The 23117-nt window shown below is 59.6% G+C and overlaps 6 protein-coding genes across 6 annotated transcripts; all 6 read right to left on the reverse strand.

Annotated features, from left to right (window-relative positions):
- Positions 1 to 745: 745 nt before the first annotated feature.
- On the reverse strand, positions 746 to 2134 carry LINJ_35_3400 (conserved hypothetical protein; the record flags this gene model as incomplete). Its single annotated transcript, XM_001469107.1, has 1 exon — positions 746 to 2134. The coding sequence occupies one exon, from the start codon at positions 2132 to 2134 to the stop codon at positions 746 to 748; it is 1389 nt and encodes a 462-aa protein (XP_001469144.1).
- Positions 2135 to 2914: 780 nt separating this feature from the next.
- LINJ_35_3410 (conserved hypothetical protein) lies at positions 2915 to 9808 on the reverse strand (the record flags this gene model as incomplete). The annotated part of the gene is made up of 1 exon (XM_001469108.1): positions 2915 to 9808. The coding sequence occupies one exon, from the start codon at positions 9806 to 9808 to the stop codon at positions 2915 to 2917; it is 6894 nt and encodes a 2297-aa protein (XP_001469145.1).
- A 2654-nt stretch (positions 9809 to 12462) lies between these two features.
- LINJ_35_3420 (conserved hypothetical protein) lies at positions 12463 to 15717 on the reverse strand (the record flags this gene model as incomplete). Its single annotated transcript, XM_001469109.1, has 1 exon — positions 12463 to 15717. One exon carries the CDS (start codon positions 15715 to 15717, stop codon positions 12463 to 12465), a length of 3255 nt encoding a protein of 1084 aa, XP_001469146.1.
- Positions 15718 to 16667: 950 nt separating this feature from the next.
- On the reverse strand, positions 16668 to 18311 carry LINJ_35_3430 (conserved hypothetical protein; the record flags this gene model as incomplete). Its single annotated transcript, XM_001469110.1, has 1 exon — positions 16668 to 18311. One exon carries the CDS (start codon positions 18309 to 18311, stop codon positions 16668 to 16670), a length of 1644 nt encoding a protein of 547 aa, XP_001469147.1.
- Positions 18312 to 19137: 826 nt separating this feature from the next.
- On the reverse strand, positions 19138 to 19926 carry LINJ_35_3440 (conserved hypothetical protein; the record flags this gene model as incomplete). The annotated part of the gene is made up of 1 exon (XM_001469111.1): positions 19138 to 19926. The coding sequence occupies one exon, from the start codon at positions 19924 to 19926 to the stop codon at positions 19138 to 19140; it is 789 nt and encodes a 262-aa protein (XP_001469148.1).
- An 877-nt stretch (positions 19927 to 20803) lies between these two features.
- LINJ_35_3450 (conserved hypothetical protein) lies at positions 20804 to 22069 on the reverse strand (the record flags this gene model as incomplete). The annotated part of the gene is made up of 1 exon (XM_001469112.1): positions 20804 to 22069. One exon carries the CDS (start codon positions 22067 to 22069, stop codon positions 20804 to 20806), a length of 1266 nt encoding a protein of 421 aa, XP_001469149.1.
- Positions 22070 to 23117: the final 1048 nt, after the last annotated feature.

Genomic DNA, 23117 nt, shown 5'->3' on the forward strand with positions numbered 1-23117 from the left:
CTTCGGACAACTACCTGCCAGGTTGGGAGGGAGGGAGGAGGGGGGGGGCGAAGGGGACGGCAGGTGTTGCGGACCGGTGATTGAGTCGGAAGAGTCAAGCAACAGAAACAGAGAGTCGACGAGAAATTGGATTCGCTGCGACAAAGCATGGGAGTGAGGTGTAAGTGGTGGAAGGATAACGAAGAGAAAAACGAGACAATTCGGGCCCCGCAGGGCGACCTCAGCGCCGGGAGAATCCAGTAAAGGGAAAAGGCTAGGAGGGAGCAAGATAGCCTCAGTTACAGCTCTCCCTCTCTCTACGGGCAACCCCTCGTGTTCACCACCTTTTCTCGGGGTGCAGATGTTACGCAGCCACGACTGGAGAAGCTTTTTATACGCAGTGCCGTTTTTCTTTGTTTTCTCTTTAGCGATCTGTGTAGGCGTAGGGTTGATCGTCTTTGATCCCTGTGAAGGCCCGCAGAGCGACAGGCGGCTGATCAGCTGTTGTGGTGGTTTAAACAGATAACGAAAAGCACCATCACGCAATCGAAAGAAAGTGGAGGCGTAGACAACGTCAACGAGTTGCGTGTGTTTTGACATTCTGGGACGGTGCTTGGTGAGGTCGTCTCCACTGCGCAGGCGCACGCTGCAGGCCACGACCCGCCCACTACTCCCTCGCAGCCCAACCGCCGTAGGTGAGTGCGAGAGCGACGGTACACTTGGCAACTGCTTTGTCTTCCATCACTCGGTCACGCCTCCACAGCTCTCACACTAGCCGGCTAGCGTCGTTTCGATTAATGGAAAGGATGACTCGCAGTCTCTCCTGCTCAGATTCGATCGCCCGAATAAGGCGCTCGCGCTTCTTCCTCTGCCGCAAGCGCCGCAGCTCAGCTCGCTGCTTCCTACACTGCCGCCGCTCCTCCTTGGCTATTGTCACACTCGACTCTGTTGACGATGACGCCGCTGCATTTGTCCCTCTGGTGCCCGGCGCCGATTCCAGGTGCGACGATGCCGCAGGCGGAGCATCCTTCATAAGATCGCTGACTGTGCGGCGCAAACGCCGCCGCTTCGCCGCCTCCTTCTCCAGCCACGCCGCCGTCTCTTTCGGCCCCGCACCGGCAATCACCAGCACAAGTTGCCCCTTCTTCACCAGCATCTGTGCCTCTTGACGGAGGTAGAAGCCAACGAGTCGTTCCGCTGTGTCAGCGTGCAATGATTCGTTCAGCTTCGTCAGCTCATGCGTGACGTAGACGAACCGATGCGGCAGCACAGATGCGATGTCCTGCAGCACCATCACCAGCCGTCGCGGAACTTCGTAGAAGACGCACGGGAATGTGGCAGGGGCAACGATAGTGCGGAGAATCCGGAGTCGCGCCCCGTGAGACTTGGGTAGCACGTTTCCAAAAAAGAAAGAGCCGTCCTCAAAGGTCTGAGGGGAAAGGCCGGCGTCGCCGTCGGCGGCTGCGTCAGCGCCTCTCTTGTGGTTCTTCGCCGATTCGTAAGCAGAAGTCGTCAAACCAGATATCGCCAGCGCGCTCATCAGGGCTGATGCGCCCGGCACGGCTGTGACGCGAATACCGCTCTTCTGTAGCTCTTGCACCAGCTCCCCGCCGACGTCACCAATGCACGGGGTGCCACTCGTAGTGACCAGTGCCATGCTGCGCCCGCCCTTCAGCAACTCCACCAGCTTTTCGCGCGAGGTGCTGCGATTTCCGCGGCTATAGTGAATGAGACGACCTTGGTTGGGGATGTTAACGAGATCCAGGAGAGTCTTGGTAGCAGGGCGATCGGTGGTGATGATGTAGTCGACGCCGCGCAGCACATCGAGGGCCCGCAAGGAGAAGTCCTTTAAGTTTCCGATGGGCACTGAGACGACGTGCAAGGCTGCCTTGTCGATGTTGGTTGGCTTCGTAAGGGGATCGAGCGCGTCCTCGGGCGTGAGGCGCACCTTTCGGTAGTGGAAAGTGCCGCTGAAACGACGAGCTGTGCCGCTGAACCCTCGAGCGGGACCAAAGAGAGCCACAACCGAAGAGCTGGAGGGCAAGGCGCGCGGTGCGCGTGTGTGACAACCTTGCGTTGCAGCGGAGCACGGTGAGCAAACGCTCCGACGAAGGTGCAGAGCGGCTGCGAAGCGCGCCCCAGACCATCCCAACATGTTCGCGACCGTGTGTGTGTGTGTGTGTGTGTACAATTGGGATGTGCAGGTCAAAAAACCTAGTGTACCAACACATTAGTGAGACGGGTAGAGGAACGGAACCACGAGAGACCAAAAAGTGATGAAGACGGCGCTGAGGTGAGCTGCTCAGCAGGAGCCATGGGACATCTCTCAGAAGAAGGTGCTCGGCCAGCTCGAGGGACGGCCGAGCAGCAGATGATGAATCAAAAGTTGCCGACGAGCGAAGACACTGCTTCGCGCTCCTGCGGCGTGGGCAGCATCACTGTGTTCTGCAGAACGTCTTTTCTTGAGTGCATAGCAACGCCTCTCTCCTCCGCCAAGGGCTTTTCATTATCGCTTCCTTTTAAGAGTGTTTTCTTGTTAGTGGCGTGGTCATGAGAGAGAAAGGTGGTGGTGGTCGCTGTATACGCGGCGGCGACGGCATGCTTTGCAGGGCGGCCTTACGCGGAATCGGCAGACATGTGGGGAGTTCGTCGGTTGCTTTGCTAGTAGAGCTTTTTCGCCCCTCCTCCATGCGCCCTCCTTACATTAAAACACCAAAAAAAAAACGAAGAAACCAGAGGAAACAGCTCCGGCAGCAGAGAATATGCAGGCGACGCGAAGGAAACGGGGAGGGGAGGGGAAAACGACAGTCAATCACGGACCGCCTACGGTACCTCCCCTCATTCCGTCTTTCGCTCTGCTTCAACCTCACACCGCACCGTCGAGTGCGCTTTCACACAAGTCCGACAAAGTCGAGGGGCGCGCGGCATGCATCCGTTACACCAGGAAGCTGTCATAGACGGAGAAGCAGACCGGCATCGTGGCAGCGTCACTGGTGGCATTGCCCAAGATGTGCGCAGCAAGGTGCGACAGAACTGTCTTCTCGGCAAACATGTTCGCCGCTTCCTTCTGAAACAGGACATCCTCGTCGTCGCTACCGGCGACTTCTTCCCCGTCACCGGCCTCCTCCGCCGGTGCGGCCCCGACAACAACCGATGCAGTCGTTGGTGAGTCTGCGAGGGACATGACGGGCCTGAGCGCGTCGACGCCAGACAAGAGGCCAGCGTCGTGCAGCCGACGCAGGAGGCGCACAACCGCGAGGAGACAGAACACTTGGTCTCGAGGAGCATCGTGTGCGCCCCACATGCTGCGAGAGCAGATAGCCGCTGCCGCATCACGAATCTCGGATGTGTCATCCACCAGCAGCCGCAACAGCACCAAAAAGAGCGTGACAGCACTCGCCGGGCATGTTGACGCCGCGGCTGCGGCGCTGCGGCGCAAAAAGGACTGTGCGGTGCGCAGTGCCTTCACCACTGCCAAGCGAGACTCCAGTGGCTGCTCTGGCTCACAGTAGTAGGACAAGAGGTGCGCGACTGCAGGGGAAACAGCGTGGGCGTCAGAGACATAAATGTCATGCGTGGCGATGAAGTCGAGCGCCGCGCTGCAGGCATCCGAGTTGTGCAGCGGCGTGGCCGTCGCGGAGTCGTCACCGTCGGCAGACAGAGTAAGGAGAGAGACAAGCGTTGCATGCAACTGCTTGACAGCAGAAGTCTGCTGCCATGCGTCGAGGCTGGAGAAGTCTGATGAATGGGGCGGAGCAGTGGTCGCATCGGCCGTCTTGTTCGTCAGTGCCATAGCCATGGCAGCAAAACGCATGTGCGAGACAAGCTGCCCCCACGCAATGCACCCGATCGTCATCTTCAGGGGCGACGCGGGGCTTGCGGCGCCGTCAAACAGCTCCGTCAATGACTTCAGCGCCAGCTGTGGAAGGTCACAGTGCAGATCGCGTGATATCACGCGCAGCACCACCGCAATGTCCGTCCTGTTGAGAGCATCGGCCGCGTCCGAGTAGTGCCGGAGCTGCGTCATGACCCACGAGATGAGGTTGTGCTCGCCGCGCCGGATGCTAAGGGCGGCGGCCTCCTCTTGCAGCAGTTCAGCTAACCGCCCCTGCTCCACCCCCGTCCAATGCCCGATCGGGGCCCTTTCACGCTGCGCAGCCAGAAACACGAGCATGGCACTTACACCCTCCATCACGCTGCCACGTTCCGAGACGACATGGCGCGCCTTAAGATAAGCGCTCATAGCCTCAACGCACATGCCGCGCACTGCGTGCTGCTGTCCCGGGCTTAGCTTGTGTCGCGCGCCATAGAAGACGACATCTGCCAGTAAGGCGAACAGCGAAGCCGCTACAGTGGCGCTCACAGTGCAGGCCCGGACGAGCGCTTGCTGACAAGAGAGAAGAGCCTCGCTAATGGCCTGAATGACCGCCTCGGCGACCGTCGGTGTGGCGTAGCTACTGCGCTTCTGTCTGTAGTGGCGGCGCAGCGTCCCGACGTACTGAGCATGAAACTGCAGCAGCTGCAGCACCGCGCCATGGCACGAGTTCAAGCCCCCGCCAGCTGCGCCCCCACGTTGTTTGAGCGGGCCCGGGTGATTCGCGGAGTCCGTGAGAGAGCGATGCGGCTGCAGCAGCTCTAGCGACAAGCCACGTCGAGTCTGCTCAATCGTCCTCCTAAGAGAGGAGAGCGGCACCAAGCAGCACAGCGCCACCGCGCCGGCGGAGCGAACCATCAAACTCGGCGATCCGGCGCACTGCATTACAGCCTCTATCATGCGGGCCGCGTCGTCCGAGTCGCCGTGGCTGACCTTGGTGATGAGATGCGGCGGATCTGGCGAGAGCATTGACAGAAGCTGCAGCACCGGGAAAAGAGCAACACTTACCTTGGCAGCGGAGGCGGCACCGCCGTCCTCGCCCTTCGCTTCCTGGACCGATCGGCTCCCTCTCGTCAGCTCCGCGTACGCGTAGGCGACGCCGCGCGGCATGCGCTTTGCGACGTCGTGCAGGGAGGTGTTCACACCAGAGCCGCCGGTCGACGGGTGCTCGCCGACAAAACGGTGGATGACGGCGGAGAAGAGCATGAGCGAGCTGTTGCGCGTGTACCAACTGGCGTCGTGGAAGCCTTCCGTTGCTAAAGAGAACGCCTCCTCGATGTACGCCACAACGCGGTCGGCAAACACCTTGTCCTCGAAGATGAACTTCATCACGTTAAGCGCGTTGGAGCGCTGGCTACGTCGCACCGTCTCCGCAGAAACGCCGAGAGGCGCGGTCTCGGCGCCGCCCAGCGCATGTGCGCCGGCGATGTCGCCGCGCGCGACGCGCAGAAGTTGCCTCATCGCTGAAGGAAAGAGGCAGTATGGCACCGTCGTGTCTTCCGCCTCGAGCACTGCAAGGATAGCATGCGGGAGGCCTTGGCTGCGCCGCAGTATGCGGGTGACATGTCCAGAGGTGACGCCCTCCGGCCCCATCAAGTAGTCGAGCAGCTCTGCCGGGAGTTGGTAGAACAGCGTTTGACGCGAGCGCACCAGTGTGGCCACGAGGGCTTTGAGCGCCTCACGGACACAACGCATCACTCCGTTGTGCTTCGTGAGGAGTAGCGCATGCACGAGCTCGTAGGCGGCCGCATGGACGGCAGCGAACGGCATGGCGTGCACCGGTCGTACCTTCAAGAGGCGCGTGATGGAGCCTGCGGCGACGCGCATGCTGAGCCAGGTGTTGTTCACCACTCCCCGCATCGCAGACTCCGCCTCGGGCCGACTGCGGTCGTAGACATGGCCGCGGCAGTCCACGACCTCGTCCGCGACCGACGACGCGGTGGCGCCGGCGGTCACTGTCTCCGTGCCCACCAGTGAGCTGCACGTGCGCAGGACAAGGCAGCAGCACTGCAAGAGATTCGTGCACGCCAGCGTCAGCAGCGACGATGGGGAAGCCGCGGCGGCTCGGCACTCGACCGACGCCATGAGACTTAGCAGCTCCGCGCAAAGCGAGAGGGTGCCGTGGAGCGGGTTTGCCTGAATGTAGGCGTATGCCTTGGTGCCACGCATCGCGCTCATCTCGGCACACTTGCCCTCCACAGACGTGCGTTCTCGCTCCAGCAGGCCGCTGAGACGCTCAAGCTCCTCCAGCGGACGCTGCCTCGTGGCTTCCTGCGCCTCCGCTGTGAGCGTGGTGAAGATGAGAAACCGCCCCACGGCGCCCTCAGCGTTGCGGAACGTCTGCGCACGGAGCAGATCCTGATGAGCGCGCGCCGCCATAGCGGATGCAGAGGCGGCGCTGCCGCCGTCGATGCCGTTAGTCGCCGTGAAAACCGCTGTTGGGGCCAACTCGCAGAAGGCGCGCAGCAGCTCTCGGGCGCTCTCACGCGCTTGCGACCAGCCATCCGACAGCGCGGCAAGGAGGGATGGTACGACACAGATGTGCAGCAGCGGCAATGCGGCGCCGCCGCTCACCGATTCTGTGGCGGCAGCCCATTCCATAGCCTCCTTTTTGGCGACATGTGTGCGCAGCCCTTGCAGAAGAATGGAGTACCCCATCATGGCCGCGACGCGCCGCTCCACCGAAAGCCCGGCGCCCGCGTGAGCGCTCGTGCCGATGTTCTGGGCGAAGATGCTCGAGAGGCGTCTGCAGTGATCCATCACCGCCACCCGATACGCCGCGGTGCCCAGCTCCAGCTGCAAGTCCTGCCCGCTGGCGGAAACCGCCACCAGGGACGTTGCGCCAGTGCGTTGGGCAGCCGCCACCGCGTCCTCCTGTCGCTCACCCTTCTTGTGCGCCTTCTTGGGAGTCGCCGAAGCCGCTGTCGATGCCGATGCCCCATTCTGGGGTTTGCTGGTGTAGCTCTCCATGAGTCGACGCACCCACTTCTTTAGCATCTCTAGAAGTCCTTTGCGTGCGGTGCTGTCTCCGCCGAGGTGCATGTTAAAGATGATGTACTCCTCCACCCTGCGCAGCTGCCAAGGTTGCACGGCTTGAATTTTCTTGGCGCCTAGCACGCAGAGACACAAAGCTGTATTGCGCACGTCGTAGTTGAGGCTGCGGCTACCTTCCTCCAGCACCCGCAGTATAGTACTACCAGGGGCAAGGTAGGGCGTAATGTCCACCCCGACGCCGCGCGCGCGAGCGACCACCTCGACTACACCTTGCTCAACACGCTCGTACTCTGGTGCTGCCACGGTGCCGGGCAGCGAGGACTGTCCATAGGAAGCGCCGTCCAGGTTTGCGGCGACGGCGGTGAGTATGGCGCGTAGACACGCTGGGTCCTGCTTCACCAAGGGCGCCACAAAGTGGGCGGTTATGTGCGATATGTTCACCCCCTCACTGACGTTGGACGAGACACCAACGTAGCCTTTCTCTGTGATCGCGCGTACTAGCGGCTCGATGATGCCACGCCGCATCACATGCTCGGCTGTTTCGCCGTCGCAGCTGCAGCCTGCGATAGCAGCGTCTGGCGGTGCTTTCGCAATGCCTCGCGCTAAATGGGCAAAGAGGTCGCCGGCTACGTTACCAATCTTGTGATTGCTCGCCCCTGTCAACAGTGTGCGGGAGAAGGCGGAGACGGCGTCTGTTGCCGCGTTGGGGCAGCCATAGTGGCGCTGCAGCGCCGCGATGAAGTCGCCCAGGGGCATCATGGAAAGCAAGCCAAGAAGCGCGTGGTACTTTCCGCGGCGCTCCGCTTGTGCTTGGAGGATCTGATCGAGCGTCACGGAGGTGTCGACACCACGGTCGAGCTGTTCGCCAGGCGCATGAGAGGCGCTACCGCGAAGCAGCGCATGTATCCTCAAGATCTCGCCGTACGTGCCGTAGAGGGCACCAGACATCTGCTGTGTGCCGTCATCCCACAGCGCCATGATGAGCTGAGTGGCGTAGGAGAGTGCGTTCTGCAACTTTGGGGATGAAGTGCACAGCGAAGAGAGGTGGCGAAAAAGTGCCGTTGCCTGGCTCACCTCCGGCGCCGAAGACTCTAGCGAACACTGGGATAAAGCCAGTTTCGTGAGAGCGTCGGCACCCCTGTTCTTCGCAGATTGCGCGAGCGCCTTGACGGCGATCTTCAGAACCGAGCTCACGTGGCGCACGACGCTGTCCACCGTCTGAATAGCCATAAATCGCGTCTCCGGCTCCTGCACAACGTTGCAGTATTGCTGCGCCGCCTGCAAAATGATGTCGTAGGCTATGATAGTGCCATGCGAGGGATTGCTCGGCGCTTTTTCCGCCCCAATCGCCGACAGCGAGGTCCACGGTAGAGGCCTCAGTAGGAGCCCGAGTGACATCCAGTCCCCGCGAATCGGCGCCGACGTGTGCGCCAGAATGCCCTTGAGCAGCGCAAAGCAGCCATTGGGCGTTAAGTTGGAAAAGAGGTCGTACAGGGCCTTAGCCCCAGCGCCACCATCAGCCTGAGCTGCCTCTCGCGGGTTCGCCGCTGACACGACGCGCAGAGCCACGTCTGTCTGCGCAAAAAGGTGCGCGAGCGACAAAGCAGCGGCTGTTCTACTCTCCTGCAACTCGGGGACGCTGTCGGTGGACGCCTCCGCACCGAGAAGTCTGGCAGCACCACCTGTGTATTGGGCAACGTCGTCGCGTAGCGCGGCACATACGAAGGCCAACAGCCACGCGTCGCACGTGCGCACCGTCAAGATCGACGCCACCAGTAGTCCAACCGCGTTCAGAACATCCTTTGGGAAGATGGGCGAGTACAGCATGACGATGGTGGGTTGCAGCAGACGCGTCAGATCGCGGCGCACGTTGTCGCCGGTAGCGCCGGACGCCATCGCCAGTGTAAGCGAGTCCATGTACTTGTGGATGTACGCGGCGACTACGCGGACGCAGAAGCGAATGTGCTCGAGATCTTCGCCAAACACAGCAGCAGCGTCGGCCTTATGCGCCACCGGTGGCACAGCCACCGCCACACCATTGCTGGCCTCCTCATCCGCATTGGTCACACTTTGCGCAGCCTCGTTGGTCAGCCGTGGCAGCGTGCCTGCGCCATCACTTGCATCGGTGGCGGTGCTAGCCTGGACACGGCTGTGGCTAGTCGCGTTAACAACGACCCACTGGAAGCTGTCGGCAAGCAGCGGCAGCACCTCCAGAAACGTGTCCTTGAATATGCCAGGCATCATGGGCATCAGCGTGCTTGTCAGTCCATCTACTGCATTCAAGAAGTTCAACACCTGATCGCGCTCAGCGCTGCAGTCGTCCATGCTTCGCGCAGCGGGGATAATGGTGCCTCGATTCTCCGAGCTGCACGGAAAGTACACCGCGGCGGCAGCCTCGGAGGTGTCACTGCGGGCACCAAGCGCCGCCACAGGTCTCATGGCGGTAGCGGCGTCTGCCTCCCACGACTTGGCGCAGTGCAGGATGCGTGCAACGTACATTTCACGAACAGTCGCCTCCGTCGCGGCGTCTGGTGCAGGCAGAAGCGTTCGCAGCAGAGTCATGAGCGCTCGGTGCAGATAGCGCACGCGGCAGTCGAGGAGCAGCGGCACAACTGCCTCGAGTGCTAGGGTGCGGCCCCACGAGTGGAGCTCACCAGTCGACTCAGTGAGAATCGCCGCCAGTCGACACTTGGGGATCTCACGTATGGCGCCCGTCATTTTCGAGATGGCGTGCAGCTGCTGCTCTGGGGTGAGGGAAAGCTGAAGGAGTTCCTGAAGTGCGGCGTCCGTCGTGCGCACCACCTTGGTCGCCAATGCCGAGGACGGTGCCGTAACGAAGAGGGCTCGCGCCACCTGCTCCAGGGACTGCCGTACATCCTCCGGCACATCGAACGTGCTTTGGAGGTCGGGGCGGCGCTGGCGACGTCGTGTGAGCGTCGCATTCGCGGGCTGCTCTGCCATGAGTGTAGAGAAACAAAAAAGGAAGGGTAAAGAAAATGACGTGCTGTGATGGCGGGGCTAATGATGGGCAGTATAGCGCTCCGAGGCACCCAGCAACGCCTTTTCTGATTTCGATGTTCTGTTGAGGACCACGATACTTCAAGCCTGCCGAGTGCCGGCCCTGGGGTTGTTGTTCGCCCACAAATCCCTGTAATGTTCACCGTGGCAGTTGCCCTATCGCCTGTGAGAACGCTTTCCGTTCAGAGCAACGAGACAAGCACGCGCTTGTTGCTTTCCCGGTGGCTGCTATGCTTGCTCGCGAGTTAGGGTCGCGGTGAAGGGGTGTACACGTAGAAGTGTGAAGATGTACGTGCATCGAGCGGTGCGCTTAGTGAAGTAACGCGTGCATCGGCTAACACACTGTGGCACGACGGACGCGTTCGTCAGTTTCGGCAGCACAAGCAATAATAATAGTCAGGGTAAGACAAAGGATGATACAAAGAAATAGAAACGCACACACACGCAAGTGCGTATGGGGGGAGGGAAGAACATGTCCGGGGACGGAGAAACAGAAGGAGAGTGGATGTGAGTGTGACGGCAGTACACAGGCAGAAGCCCCGTAATACTATTTGGCTCATATGGCCAACACAGTCAAGAGAGGCACTGGCATCTCCCGGTGCACTGCATGTCGCTTTTATCCGATCACCTCATCATCAGATCCCCTCTACCCCCCCCCCCCTACGCACACACGCACACACATTAGCCGCGGTCGGTAGCTGCCTGATGCGACTCTCTCTCGCATGCGAGACGACCTTGTTGTAGGTGCGGAAGGGTCCCTCTTCCAACATCGGACACACTCGCTCTCCGATCGATATCAAGCCCTCGCGTTGTCGTCTTGCTATCACTGCGCTCCAGAAATGTGAATCTTTTTGATGTTTTTTTTTTTTGGAGGGGTGTGGCATAACTGTAGATTTTTTGTTTGATTTTTTTTCATTTGGCCTCAGTGAGGGTTTCGTCGGGAAGAGCTGAGACGTGGTGCGCCGTCAGAAAGTGTGGAGCGCGTGGCGACCAATCGGAGTGAACTCCAGCAATGGCGGCCTTCAACGCCAGCGTGTGCGTTCATGCGCGTGGGTGCGCAGCAGTCAGCGCACATGTCTAAGAAAAAGAACCATCCATCGTCAAGAACGGGTATTGCGTACATTGAGAAGGGAAAAGAAAAGCGACTGGCGTACTAAGCTGAGGGTTGTGTGTCCACGCGCCTGCAGCAACGCACATGGCATCCTTGATGCCCCGTGCCCCCCCCCATGCCCCTCTCTCGCTCTCTACCCTTCTCGCCCCCTTCTCACGCTCCATCGGCTTTCGGGGTCCAGAAATGTGACAAGTTGACGCGAATACCACCACCACCCCACGTACAACGGATTGTGCCCTATCATTGTCGTTGACGAGGGGTGGTGCGCTTGCTTTTTTGACGGTATGCCGAACGTCACCCAAAACTAGCACAGATCAGCGTGCCGTTTCTTGTGAATGCTGCCCAGGTATAACACGCACGCGCAAAGGACAAACGCACTCTACTCAACCCCCCCTCGCTTCCCTCCCCCTCCTCCATCTTTGCCGCGCGTCGCCTTATCAAGTTCGCCGGTGCACACATCACCGTAACGTCCACATGCACACATACGCACACACACAAGGCCAAAGGCACGCACAGATGCACACACGAGTGTTTTCGGGTAACAAAACGAAAAGTGGGAAAAGACCCGCTGTAAACGAGAGACTGAGAGAGAACGCAACATCATTTTTTTTTCGGGGGTTGGGGGAGGGGGCGCTTCATCCGCACGACTGTTTTGATAGTTCACCTCTTCTCTCCTTTTTGTTTTGCCCCGCACTGTATACGCATCATCACCGCCCGCTCAAACACAAGAACATAGAGAACGCAGGATAAGGGCAGTCCGACAAACAGGCAGGGAGGGTTAGGACAGCGAAAGAGAGGGGGTAGAGGAACGAGCGAGGGGCGAGAAGGTTGGCACATGAATCCGTCCAACACCATCTCATGCATCGTCGGAGCGCATGCTCACACGATGTGGCAAGGTCATCCGTCCTCTGGTGAGCCACCATGGTACCTGCTCCCAAGGTGAATCCCCTGCATACACCCACTCGGGTATCTTCTCAATACACGAATGGCGGCAGAGAGAGAGTTCGCGATGAATCACTTCACAGCGGAGAGATGCAAAGGAAAGCGGAAGGCGGGCAAGTAAAAGCGGCGTGGCGCTGCAACGGCATGATGCGAAAAATGAATGAGACCAGGCAATCAAAGAAAAAACAGAAAAGAGTGTTATTCGCAAGCAGGCACATACACATACACATATATACGCACATGCGCAGAGGCGCACGGTGTGCCTCTTTCTCTTGCTCGAAGCCTGCAGCAACCGCCATTCTCCCATCATCTAGTAGAAGTCGATCCTCCAACGCACAGAGACACACAACATCACCGCTCCTTTCGTACTCGTCGTATTATCATTGTGTGCGTGTGTGTGTAGAATCTTGCAGTTCTTTTTTTTTTGCGCTCTTGCCTCCGCATCTTCCTTTGCCGCCGTCATTGAGGGCTGCGCGCGCCTTCTCTCGTACGCCACTTCTTTTCTTCCCTTGCTCCCTCTCTCTTTACGCCATCTACATCGACTCTACTCGTCATCGTCAATGATGGGACCGTTCATGCGGAAATACAGCTCCTCCATCACCTCAACTTCGTCGTCCTCGTCATCATCGATGCTGACCGCATTCATCGGGAACGTAAGAGCTGATGATTGTGTTGTAGTGAGCGCGTGGTTGGCGGTAATGCTCGTGGCTGCCGCCATGGTTGCAGGCGTGTCTGTCTTGGAGGCAAAGGAACTTGTCCAGAGGTCGCCGTCGTGGAACTTCCTGCTCACATCCACGTCAGACGCGTCGACGCTATCCGCAATCCCTGCCACTTGTTTTGGCGCAAGGCAGTGCACTCCGTGAGTGGTGAAGCTTGCCTGGTGCTCCGCCACCTCTATCTCGGTCACGAGGTTCTGCAGCTCCCGCTGCACCTCCGCGCGCAGCTCCTCCAAATCGAAGTGGCGGTCCTCTTCCTTCAGCATAAAGTTGAACTTGTGCCGCGATAGCGGCTTCTTTGCTGTGCGGAGGACCTGCAGGTACCGTATCGCATGGTTCCACTTCTCTCGGAAATCAAGAATCTGCGCAGCCTCACCGATGCTGACGCGAAAGCGCTTCATCTGGCGGTTGCATGTGACGCCAAAGTACACGACGCGGCCACCCTTGGAGGGCACCTCGACTGGGGCAGAGTACTCCACCTGCGGGTACAACAGCAGCAGCGCCGCAAACAGGTAAGTGTTGTTCACCGCCGAAACGCGAGCGCAGGTGATGTTGCTAACGAGATTACGCAGGTCCACGGCGACCAAGGCGGCGCCGGACTCCCACACCACGCTGCTCGGGCTGGCGGTGTTGGGCACAACCTTCTTCGACGTCCGCACAAAGACCAAGGCGCCAGCCCGATCCTTGACGTTGATGGAGCCGGCGTCGCGTACAAAGAAGAGCCGGCGAGCGAGGGCGACGGCCTCAAAGAAGGTAAAGATGGACGCGTTTGACTTGATGCTCTGCATCACCGCCGACAGGGTTGCCTCGTCCTCGAGGTCGTCGACGAAAGCGTAGTCAGAGATCTGGACGCGCAGGTAGGTGATGAGGCCGCGCACGTGCTCGAGGCGGTCCTCTTTCAGCTGCATCTTTGCCACAAAGTCGGCTGTCGAGGCTCCGCTCGCCTTGAGCCGCCACCACTCCAGGAACACCAGCACATCGGCCAAGAGATCACTCTGATTGGCAATGTCACCAGCGTACTCTTGGCGTGTCTCAATCACACACCTCTTCCACGAGGCAAACCCCTCTGCTGACTCGCCGGTCGGAAATCGGTATGGCAGAGCGCAGACGCCGGCCACAATGACGCCGACCTCGCCGTGGCCAAGTGTGCAGCAGTTCATGACGAAATGAGCCAAGTCCACCTCGAGGGGCAGCCGCGACGCTATCTCGCCCGTAAAGGTGAGGCTGAAATCGGACAGGTTCGCAATGAGGCACTTCTCCGAGAGACTGTGCTGCACCTGTTCAATGCTCTCCGCCTCCACCGGGCACACCATCTCCTGGTTCGCACGCTGGATCGGCAGCTGCGCTCGTGAGCACTGCAGCAGCGCGTCCTCCACCTCGTATACCGTCGGCTGGGGAGCCTCGGTAGTGGGCAGCACGGCATCGGCCGCCGGGGGATACAGGGCGATGTAGCAGCCGGGGTACTTGGCGCCGGGCAGCTGCCGGCGCTCCTCCACGTCCATCTTCGACGCCCACTCCGACGCGCTCGAAGCCATGAAGCCCTCCGACTTGTTCTGTACGGCGAGGCGGCGGGTCGTTGCCATGTCCAGCACAAACGTCGCATCTTCGTTGTTGTAGTTCGTGAAGGAGACGACGGAGTGCAGCACGCACACACGATGCTTCGACGGTGTGGCGCCGGCGTCCTCCTTGGAGGGGAAGCGCCCGGCATAAACCGTTGTGTCGAGAAGGCGCTCCTTGTGTAGCGCGTCGATCATCTCGCGTGAGTCACCAGTGAGGATGTAAATAGCCTGCGGGCACGCGGCGGAGCAGGAGAAAATACGGCCCACCAGCGTCGCCGCCATTTGCACGGAGTGGTCGATGATCTTGCGGTGTGGGCCAGGGTACTTGCCAGACTCATCGATCGTGACATCCAACACGTCCATCTCTGCCAGCGCGTTCGCCTCATCGTACGAGAACTCAACGAGGGGCTGCACCGGCGCCGTGTTTGGCGTCGCCACCGTCTGCTTCGCGAAGAACTGCTGCATCCGCTCCGTCATGGCACCGCTGACGCTTACAATGACGTGCAGCGGCGGGGCGGTCGTGTCCAGGATGGCGCTTTGCCGGTACACGCGTTCCCGCAGACCCCACAAGAAGTAGGAGACCAGGGGATTCATGCGTGTCAGGTTGGGCAGCACGAGATGCGTGAACGGCCCCATGCCGCGCTGCGATGTTAGGTACACAAGCGCCGTATCCACATCCGTCACCCACAGTGCTGTGTCCGCCTCGCCGACAAACGACTGCCCGCTCAGCTCGCCGACGGGGCCGCGAGATGGGCTCAGCGCCCGCAGCGCCGCCGCGATATCGGAGACGTCTGAGTAATGCGGCACCACCACCAGCACGCGCTCTTTGCTTTTTCGGCTAAGCGCGACAGCGAGACGCAGAGCCGCGTAGGGTCGCTGCAGCAGCACTACTTGATGTGAGGCTACCTCCTTTAACCCCAGCACTTCGTCGCTCTCGACGTCGGCGGCCGCGGCGTTGCCACCGTGGAAGTATGCGTCCTGGGAGGCGATCAGCTGTTTCAGCTTTGCAGACACCACCGCTGGGTCCGAATCGGGCTTGTGCGAATCCGTCCGCATCGTCTTATTGCCGCCGAACACGACGCCCTGGCCAACTTGCTGGATGGCGTCGAGGTCGAACTTGAAGACGTTCGAGTCCGCGCCGGGTGGCGTCACAAGCGAGGGGTTCGCGATTGTCTCCGCGGGACCGGCCGCGGCAGACGCCCCGGCGGACCCCGCAGCCGCGGTGGTGGAGGCGCCCCTTGTGCCGCTGGCTGCCTTGACCGCCTCCGTCGCCGAGGAAGCGGATGCGCTGGACTCGTTCGCGCGCGCCGCAGCCTTTGCCTTGGAAGGGCTGCGACGCTTCTTACTCATCAGAGCCTCGATGTTGAATTGCAGAGTCGTGTTAGGATCTGTGGGGAGGGAGATGCCAGCGCTGCCAGACGGCAGCGAACCAGGCGACACCATCGACGGCGAGTCCGACGAGGCGATAGCCGGCGAGGAGGATATCTTCCCCCCTTTGCGGCCTTGGCGAGGAGCGATTGGCATCACGGTGCTGTGAGGGACTGAAGGATTTGAGGAGAGAGAAGGGGAGGGGAGGAGACAAGCAAGAGGCGACGTCTTTCGCTTCGTATTTTTTCGCTTTCCTTACTGTGTGTTCTTTTCTTCGCGCGTCGTGGGGCTGTGGCGCCGCCGTTGTAGAGGAGTCGGGGCACGTGGCGCCATGGAGAAGAGGGGAAGAAGAGAGTAGAACGAAAACGAGGGGCGAAGGCACAAAACGAAAGCAAAGGTAAGACCGACAGAGCCGGCGGCGAAGAACAGGAAGCACAACCGAAGTTCAAGGAGAAAGAGAACGACGTCGACGGAGAGCGGCGTAGACGAGGAGCGTACGCACGTGCGCAGGCGCATACACACACACACGCAAAGGGGCGAAGGCAGCAGAGGCCAAGAGGGCACCATCTCCCTAACTCCATCTTCTCCACGCGCGCGTTTACCCCAGCTGTTGTGTCTCCGTGTGTTTGGGGGAGGGGGAGGGGAAAGAGGGGGAGGGGGCAGTCGTTGGTGCATCGTGTCTGCCTTAGCGGCCACTTGTGTGCGTGCGCAGACACGCATCGCGCACCTTCTCGCTGGACCACTCTTGCCGCAGACCTGTGTTATCTCTCCACACAAGCGTCACCACCTGCGTGCACTTCTTCTTGTGCAGTCACGCAGCGCCACAGCTTGGAAAGCGCGAAACTACCCCGAACCGGCTCGCCAAAGTGGCCGCGAAGATAGAGATCTGAAGGCGCGTGCATGCACTGTCAACACACGCTGAGGTGAGAGAAGAGTCGTGGAACACTCGCACAGGCGGCGGTGCCAGAGTGCCGCTTGCGGTCGCGCAATTCGTGAGCAACGACGAGGAAAAAGCCCATGACAACAATACGCGCGGAGAGCGGCGATGAGCGGAGACGGCCAACGACTTTGCGAAGGCTTCTACGATGTCTTTATCACTTGCCCTTTCACGCCTGTGGCATCTTCGTAGTCACCCAAAAACCGCTAGTCTTGCTGTGCTCCTCCTCTCTCACGTTCCGGCTCCACACCGGCCGGTTGCGGTCGTAGTTTGACAGACGCACCATGAGTCGCGTCGTCTGCTCCCACTCCGACAGCGGCACCGGCGCTGTTGTGCCAGCAGCAGCGCCGTCCGCCGCCGCGGCGCTCTCGTTCGAGCCAGCGCGCACCTTGGATGCAGCACTCTTCGCCTCCTGCTCCTCCACTTCCTCGTCGCCGTAAGCGTCGTCCTTGTGGCCCTCCACCGCCTTGTTCTGACTCTTCTTGGCGTGGTTGATCATAAGTGCGTCGCGACGACGAATAGCATCCTCAAAAGTGATGCCAAGGTGCGCCGTGATGGAGTGCGCCACGCGCAGAACCTCCTTTCGCAGCTCCCCCGTTTTCGCGGTCTTCAGCTCTGGCCGTATAAAGCGCAAGTAGGTAAGGAGGCAGTGCACCTCCGCTGCGGCGTCGTAGTGATGATCGAGCTCGCCGTCATGAACGACCAGGTGATTGAAGTGTACTTGCTCCCGAACCCTAGAGTTGAAGAAGAAGAATTGGTCCTCCACGTGGGCTACGTTGTAGTCCTTCTGGAAGGCGCCTTGTGGCACCACAAGCCGACCCTCCGTGCTTGTTGGCCGCGTCCAGATGGGAAGCAGCAGGTCACCACGTAGATAGGGGACAGTGCCGTCCTCGCGAATCAGGCGCGTTTCACGCACGCCGCCCTGGCCGCCGAACTTAGTCGATTTGCTGGTGTAGGGAAGGCGGAACTTAAGCATGCTGTGCTCGCCGTGCAAGATGTTTGTCCAGCACTCCTGCGCGCGCATGTTCTCTGCCACGTGGTCCTCGAAGTTCGGCAGCGCCACACTGCCGGAGCGGATATCCGAGATGAAGAGCAGAGGCTTATTGCGCTCCAGCGCAACCTGCGACAGCAGCTCCAAGCCTTTAGGAAGCGACAGCGGCGCTTCGTACATGGCAGGGATATCCTCGGTACCACGGGCCACGTCCAGCGTGCCAACAATGCCCTGAAGCTGCTCGTGAATCGCCTTCTTGTCAGCCTGCACACTGTCAACCGCAGCGTTCTGGTATACAAAGCCAAGTGCTGGGAGGACTTCGGTGAGGCGGCGCGCGTTGATGCCGTAGGCTGTCGCGTTGGTGAAGAACTCGTTGCGCAACCTGAAGTTTGCGCGCGGCTCCAGCACCGCGCGGTCAAACTGGCCGGGGTCGATCAGCTCCCACGTGTGCCGGCACGAGAACATCTCGTCCAGAAACGCCAAATGGGTCCCAGGAGCGGCGCCAGCATACACGATGTGATACGAGATCTCTGGCCGGCAGTACATGGAGAGGAGTTGAATCTCAGAGAGAAGAAGTTTACGCTGTCCCCAGTGGATGGCGCTCTTAATGTCCTTGTTGCGGGATCGGTACGGCTCAGCGGGGAAGTCGTCATCGAGGAGCACGGGGAACGGGAGGGACGAGGGGTAGTGGTAAACGGTGCGCGTCACCAGCTTGCTAAATTGGTCACCAGTAGTGTCAAATGACGAGGACGACAGAGCAGAGTAGAAGTCGTTCAGCAGCTCCTGGCGCTGCCGCTTCCGCTTCAGATACCCGCTACCCATTGTGTGTCGCTTACTTCTCGTGTGTGGAAAGTATACGGACCCTCCGGGGACGTCGTAATGGAGACACGCGCACCCCACACCACCCGCGGCGATTATCGCTAGAGACTTGTTCAGCTGAGAGGTCTACTAAAAAAAAAGAAACGATTCGGGGCTTCTACGCATGCACCAGGAGCAACAGCAGCCTTGTTCGCACCCCGGCGTCAAAACTCAGAGTGTCTATGTCCGAAGACCATCAAGGAAAGAGGGGCAGTCGCCTCTTCCTTTTTTAAGGGGTGCATGGTAGTGTGAAGGAGCAAAATAGATGCGCGATAAGTCGCATGCGGCACCCGAAGAACGAGATGCAGATACCGACGACAAAAAGAGCTTAAAAGAAAAAGTTCATGCAGCACGTACCTACAGAGAGAAAGGGACTCGACACAAGAGTGGCACATGGGCTCGTGGCGGGGGCGGAAGAGTTGACCGAGCGAGAAGGGCTCCAAAGTGCATCACCACGACCTTTCCTAGCCGCGTCCATTCTCTCGGGGGGAAAAGTGGCCTTCCACGCTTGTGGCGCATATGCGCGGTCTGCTGACAGCCCTTTCCTCTGCTTAGCTCGTTTCTCTTTTTTTCAGTGATTTTACTCGAGCCAAAGTTATCGGCCGAGGAGCCTAACGGATATGTTTTACGCTGCCACCCATGAAAGCAGAGAGCAAAAAGAGGCAGGGGGAGTTTGTGGGAGGGGGAGCGAGGGAAAACGGGCAGAAACTTGAAAATGGTCCCCTTTGCTCCTTGGTCATAGCAGCACACTGCGCTTCATCCTCTTGTGCGCGCTCTGCGATGTGAAACTTCACCACTCGAGCGTCGAGTTCTCCACAAAGTCCTGAAGCACCTTCACCATCTCGCGCACCAGGAGTGCGTCTAAGGGGGGGAGCATGGTCGGGCGTGTCACCCGTCGTCCGACCGTCACGCAGCACATCACCAGCTCTTTCAGTTTCTCCTCGGCAAAGCCACCATCCTTCCCATCTACCTCGCTGCCAGGCAACTCCTGCGTGACGTCATCCACTGACTGACGCAGCTTTGTCAAGTAGCGGCATAACGTAGACGATGCGGGTGTAGCGGGGACAGCACCCGCATCACCATCGAAGCGAGATGCACTCGCGCCGTTGACGGCTGTGCTGGCCGCGTTCGGGGGCTGAGGAAAGACAGGCTGCAGCGAGCTCATCCATTGCGCACACGTCGGGATTGGTGTAGAGCAGTACAGGCTGACATATGCACGGGCAACCTGCGCGAATGTCTGCACCTCCTCGAGCCGGCTACCAGGCCGCGTACCCCCTACTGCTCCTTGTGCCGGCGAAGAAAAGAGGGCGGTGCAAGCTGGCGAGGGTGCCCTAGCCTCAGAATTGGAGAGCTCGACACGCTGCAGAGCTTGGCAGATCCCTTGAACAGCAGTCAGCACAGCACCTAGGGTTTCGCCACGAGTGCGGCCCTCTTTGGCGACGTCCCTGAAAAATGTATGCTGATCAGTCAACTCTGACCAGCACGCCGTCATCGCGCGACCCTTCGTGACATCGAGGCGAGCGTCGCGCACGAGTTCAGGAAAGGTTGGCGCATCGTCTACGTCGAAGTCCAGTGCCATGATTATAAGGAAGGCAAAAGGGAAGAGAGGGCGGGGTAGACCGTAGAAGGTGCGTAGAAGATGTGGAGTCCGTTTTGGTTCGGCTTCCTCCGTCTAGGCACGAGTGAGCAGGTGAAGACTGAAAGGAAGAGGGGCGAAAATGCGTGGCGCGGTAACAGCATAAGGATAGCAGGGAGAGAGAGTAATGGGGGGCGACAAAGGTAGGCTGCACAAGAGCGCAGGGCGCAGCGTGCAGTCCCGAAGGGAGAGCTGCCATTCACACACAGGAGGAGAGGAAGCGATAACGGCCGCCGACTGTGCTGGCGACGCCGACGTGCCCTCCCCCTCAGAAAAGATAAAACAGCACGCCACCACCCGCTAGCGCGCTGCATCGAAGATCGAAAGCGGGCACGTCCTCCCCTTTTCTCTTTTTCAGCCTGTCTTCCCGAGACTGTGCCACGACGGAAGCACCAACGCAAGTGCGTGCGTGCATGCATGCGCCGTGAAAGCTGTCTCTTCCCTTCTGGATGGGGTAGCCTCCTTGCGACTCTGCAAATGTGGCATGTCTTCTCCCCCGACAGCTCGACCGCCCGAGAGGGCAAAACAGGGCCACAAGAAAGGCGAGAGAGAGAGAGCAAGTGGAGAACAGGGGCGGCGATTCGTGAAGAAATCTCCGAAAGAGCTCAAAGCGGACGAAAAAAAAAAGGACCGTCGGGCCCGCACCACAAAATGCGTGAGTGAGGGCCGCGAAACAGCGCCAAAGAATCGACGTGAGCGCACCAACGAACTCGCCCGCCCTCTCTCTCGTCATCATCATCATCTGGATCACGCGAGTTCACCATCACCCCCGCAAACACAGAAGACAGAAGAGCGGCGCATAAGACTGAAGAAGGATGCCTTAGTCGTCCTTCAGCAGCATCGCCACGGCGCGTAGGGCTCGGTCATCGTACCAGTGGTGAATGCACAGAAAAGAAGCACCGCTGACGGCAGAGACGGCGCCGATCGTGAAGTACATCCACGCCATGAAAGTGTTGCGGCCACCGAGCCACGACAGCGTCGCTAGTGAGAAGCTCTTTGTGCCGCCGTAACTGGCCGCGTTGAAATGCTCTTGAATGCGCATCAGATAGGTGCCCGGCACCAGGTCCTCGTCGATGACGCGATACAGCTTCCGGAACTTGGGCAGTGAGGCCACGCGCGCCCAGACCATCAAGTCCTCGTCCGTCGTGACTGGAATGCGGTGACCAGGCTCATCGGCGTACCAGCCTTCGTTGAAATAAGCATTGTCGGACGGCATGCGGGATGGAGGGTTGGGGTTCACATCACCGTCCGCGGCCTCATACGCCCATTTTGGTGCGCTCCATACGGGTCGAAGCGACGAAGGAGGTGGAAAGTGCGGTTTTTTGTATTTGAACTCTACGTCCGACGTCCAGGCAATGCCTTTTTTGTGGCAGCGGCCGGCACCGTCGAGCGGCTCGTTTGTGAAGCGTGAAAAGGCGCTGCCATTGCAGATGAGCCGCAGCGACGGCGCCGTCACCGCGGCGGCCTCGTGGTGAGTGATGCGGTACAGGGCGAATGTGTCGTTGAACATGGACCACGGAATCAGTCCAGCCGGTACATACACAAAGTCGCTGTAGTGGAAGAAAGTGCCCAAGAGGTTAATGCCTTGATCACCGGCGTGGCGCAACTCGCCTGGGTACGTGAGAGGCGACGTGGCAGAGGCAATGGCCGTCGCGGAGACGCCCTGCCCGGCCAGCTGCGCGTCGCTCTTGGACTTGGAGAAGCGACGGTGGTTCTGGTAGAAGTTGTCAAGGCCGTAGTAGACATACACCGGTGCCTTTAGGTGCTTGTCGACGCGAAACGGGACATCCGTGACGCAACCCGTCTGCCACACGTTCCCCGGCGACGCCTCATACCGAAAGGCGCCGGTGTTGTTGTACCCAAACGAGCATTGCTGCTGATGGTCGTAGCGCACCGTGATGTCCACCGCGGACGCGTTCGCGTGAAAGAGCGACAGACTCAGTGGCAAGCACACCACTGCAACCGCAATGAGGCAGAGGGCCGAGTGCTGCGGTGTCAAGATGGGTTGCCACGCCGGCAGACGCTGTTGCTTGAAGAGCGTCCAGATGGACGGGCGCTGGTCCACCGCAGCGGGGGCGACAGGCATTCCCCTCCCTCTCGAGCTTGCGTGGAGTAAAGCGACTCGAGTCAAGCAAGTTCTTCGTTTTCTTTTAAGGAGGCGTCGATAAGCAGCACTGTTTTGATGTCCTCAGTCGTCGTCGCCGAAGAGGTGAGGTTGAGATGCGCGTCGATCACTTCGTACTGCTCCGTCAAAGAAAAAACAAGAGAGAGGTAAAAGGAAAAACGCTTCAGTCGTGCCGGCGAAGAGCACTTTCCCAGAGAATCGCAGCTGTTCGGCGGCAGACGGTGCGCGAGATTGATAAAAACGATGTGTAGGTGTGTGTGTGTGTGTGTGTGTGCGTATGGGCGCGCTGCGTGCGCGTCTCTGTCTGTGACGCCTGCGATAGCCCCGTTGTGCCGTGGACAATACGCGAGCGTACCTGATCACAGGCGGGAACGAGAGCAGGTCAGGTCAGACGCGACGCGAAGCGAAGGAGGACGTGGATGGCGAAGAGCAGATACAAGTCGCCACGAGGAGAGACAGGGAGAGCGCGGGGCGTGAGCAGACAAAGAGCGCGATCACAGACACTGCCAAAAGCGAGACGGAGAAGCGACCCGCGGGTAGAGCAAACATGCGCATACACCAAGAGACACATACGTGGTGGCCAGGCAGATACGTCAAGACGCGACAAGCAATGCTGCTCCGTGGTGACTAAAAGAAGCCGGCCTCAGCCTCCAACTCCCTCGATGCGCGTCATGCAAAAACACACAACAGTCGAGTCGTTACTCGTCAAGTCGAGTTTTCATGGCTATCGTTTAGTTGATCTTTCACATGAATGGAGTAGCTGTACGACGGGCAACGGCGCGGTAGTCAGATACCCTGTTTCCTCTGTGTTTGTGTGACGAAAAGATGGCGTTCGTTGGAGCTCCCTCGTTCACACGCACGCGTGCGCTCGCGCACGGCAGCTGCAGGGATACCGAAAACTCGGCATACCGGATGAGGAACATCGATCGATAAGAGCACACAAAGGCAAGAACACGCAAGTGCACACACACGCAGAGAAAAAGGGCGAGAAACGGCAGTCAAAGACCCA

The sequence above is a fragment of the Leishmania infantum genome, chromosome 35 (genome assembly GCF_000002875.2).
Source record: "Leishmania infantum JPCM5 genome chromosome 35".
NCBI lineage: Eukaryota > Euglenozoa > Kinetoplastea > Trypanosomatida > Trypanosomatidae > Leishmania > Leishmania infantum.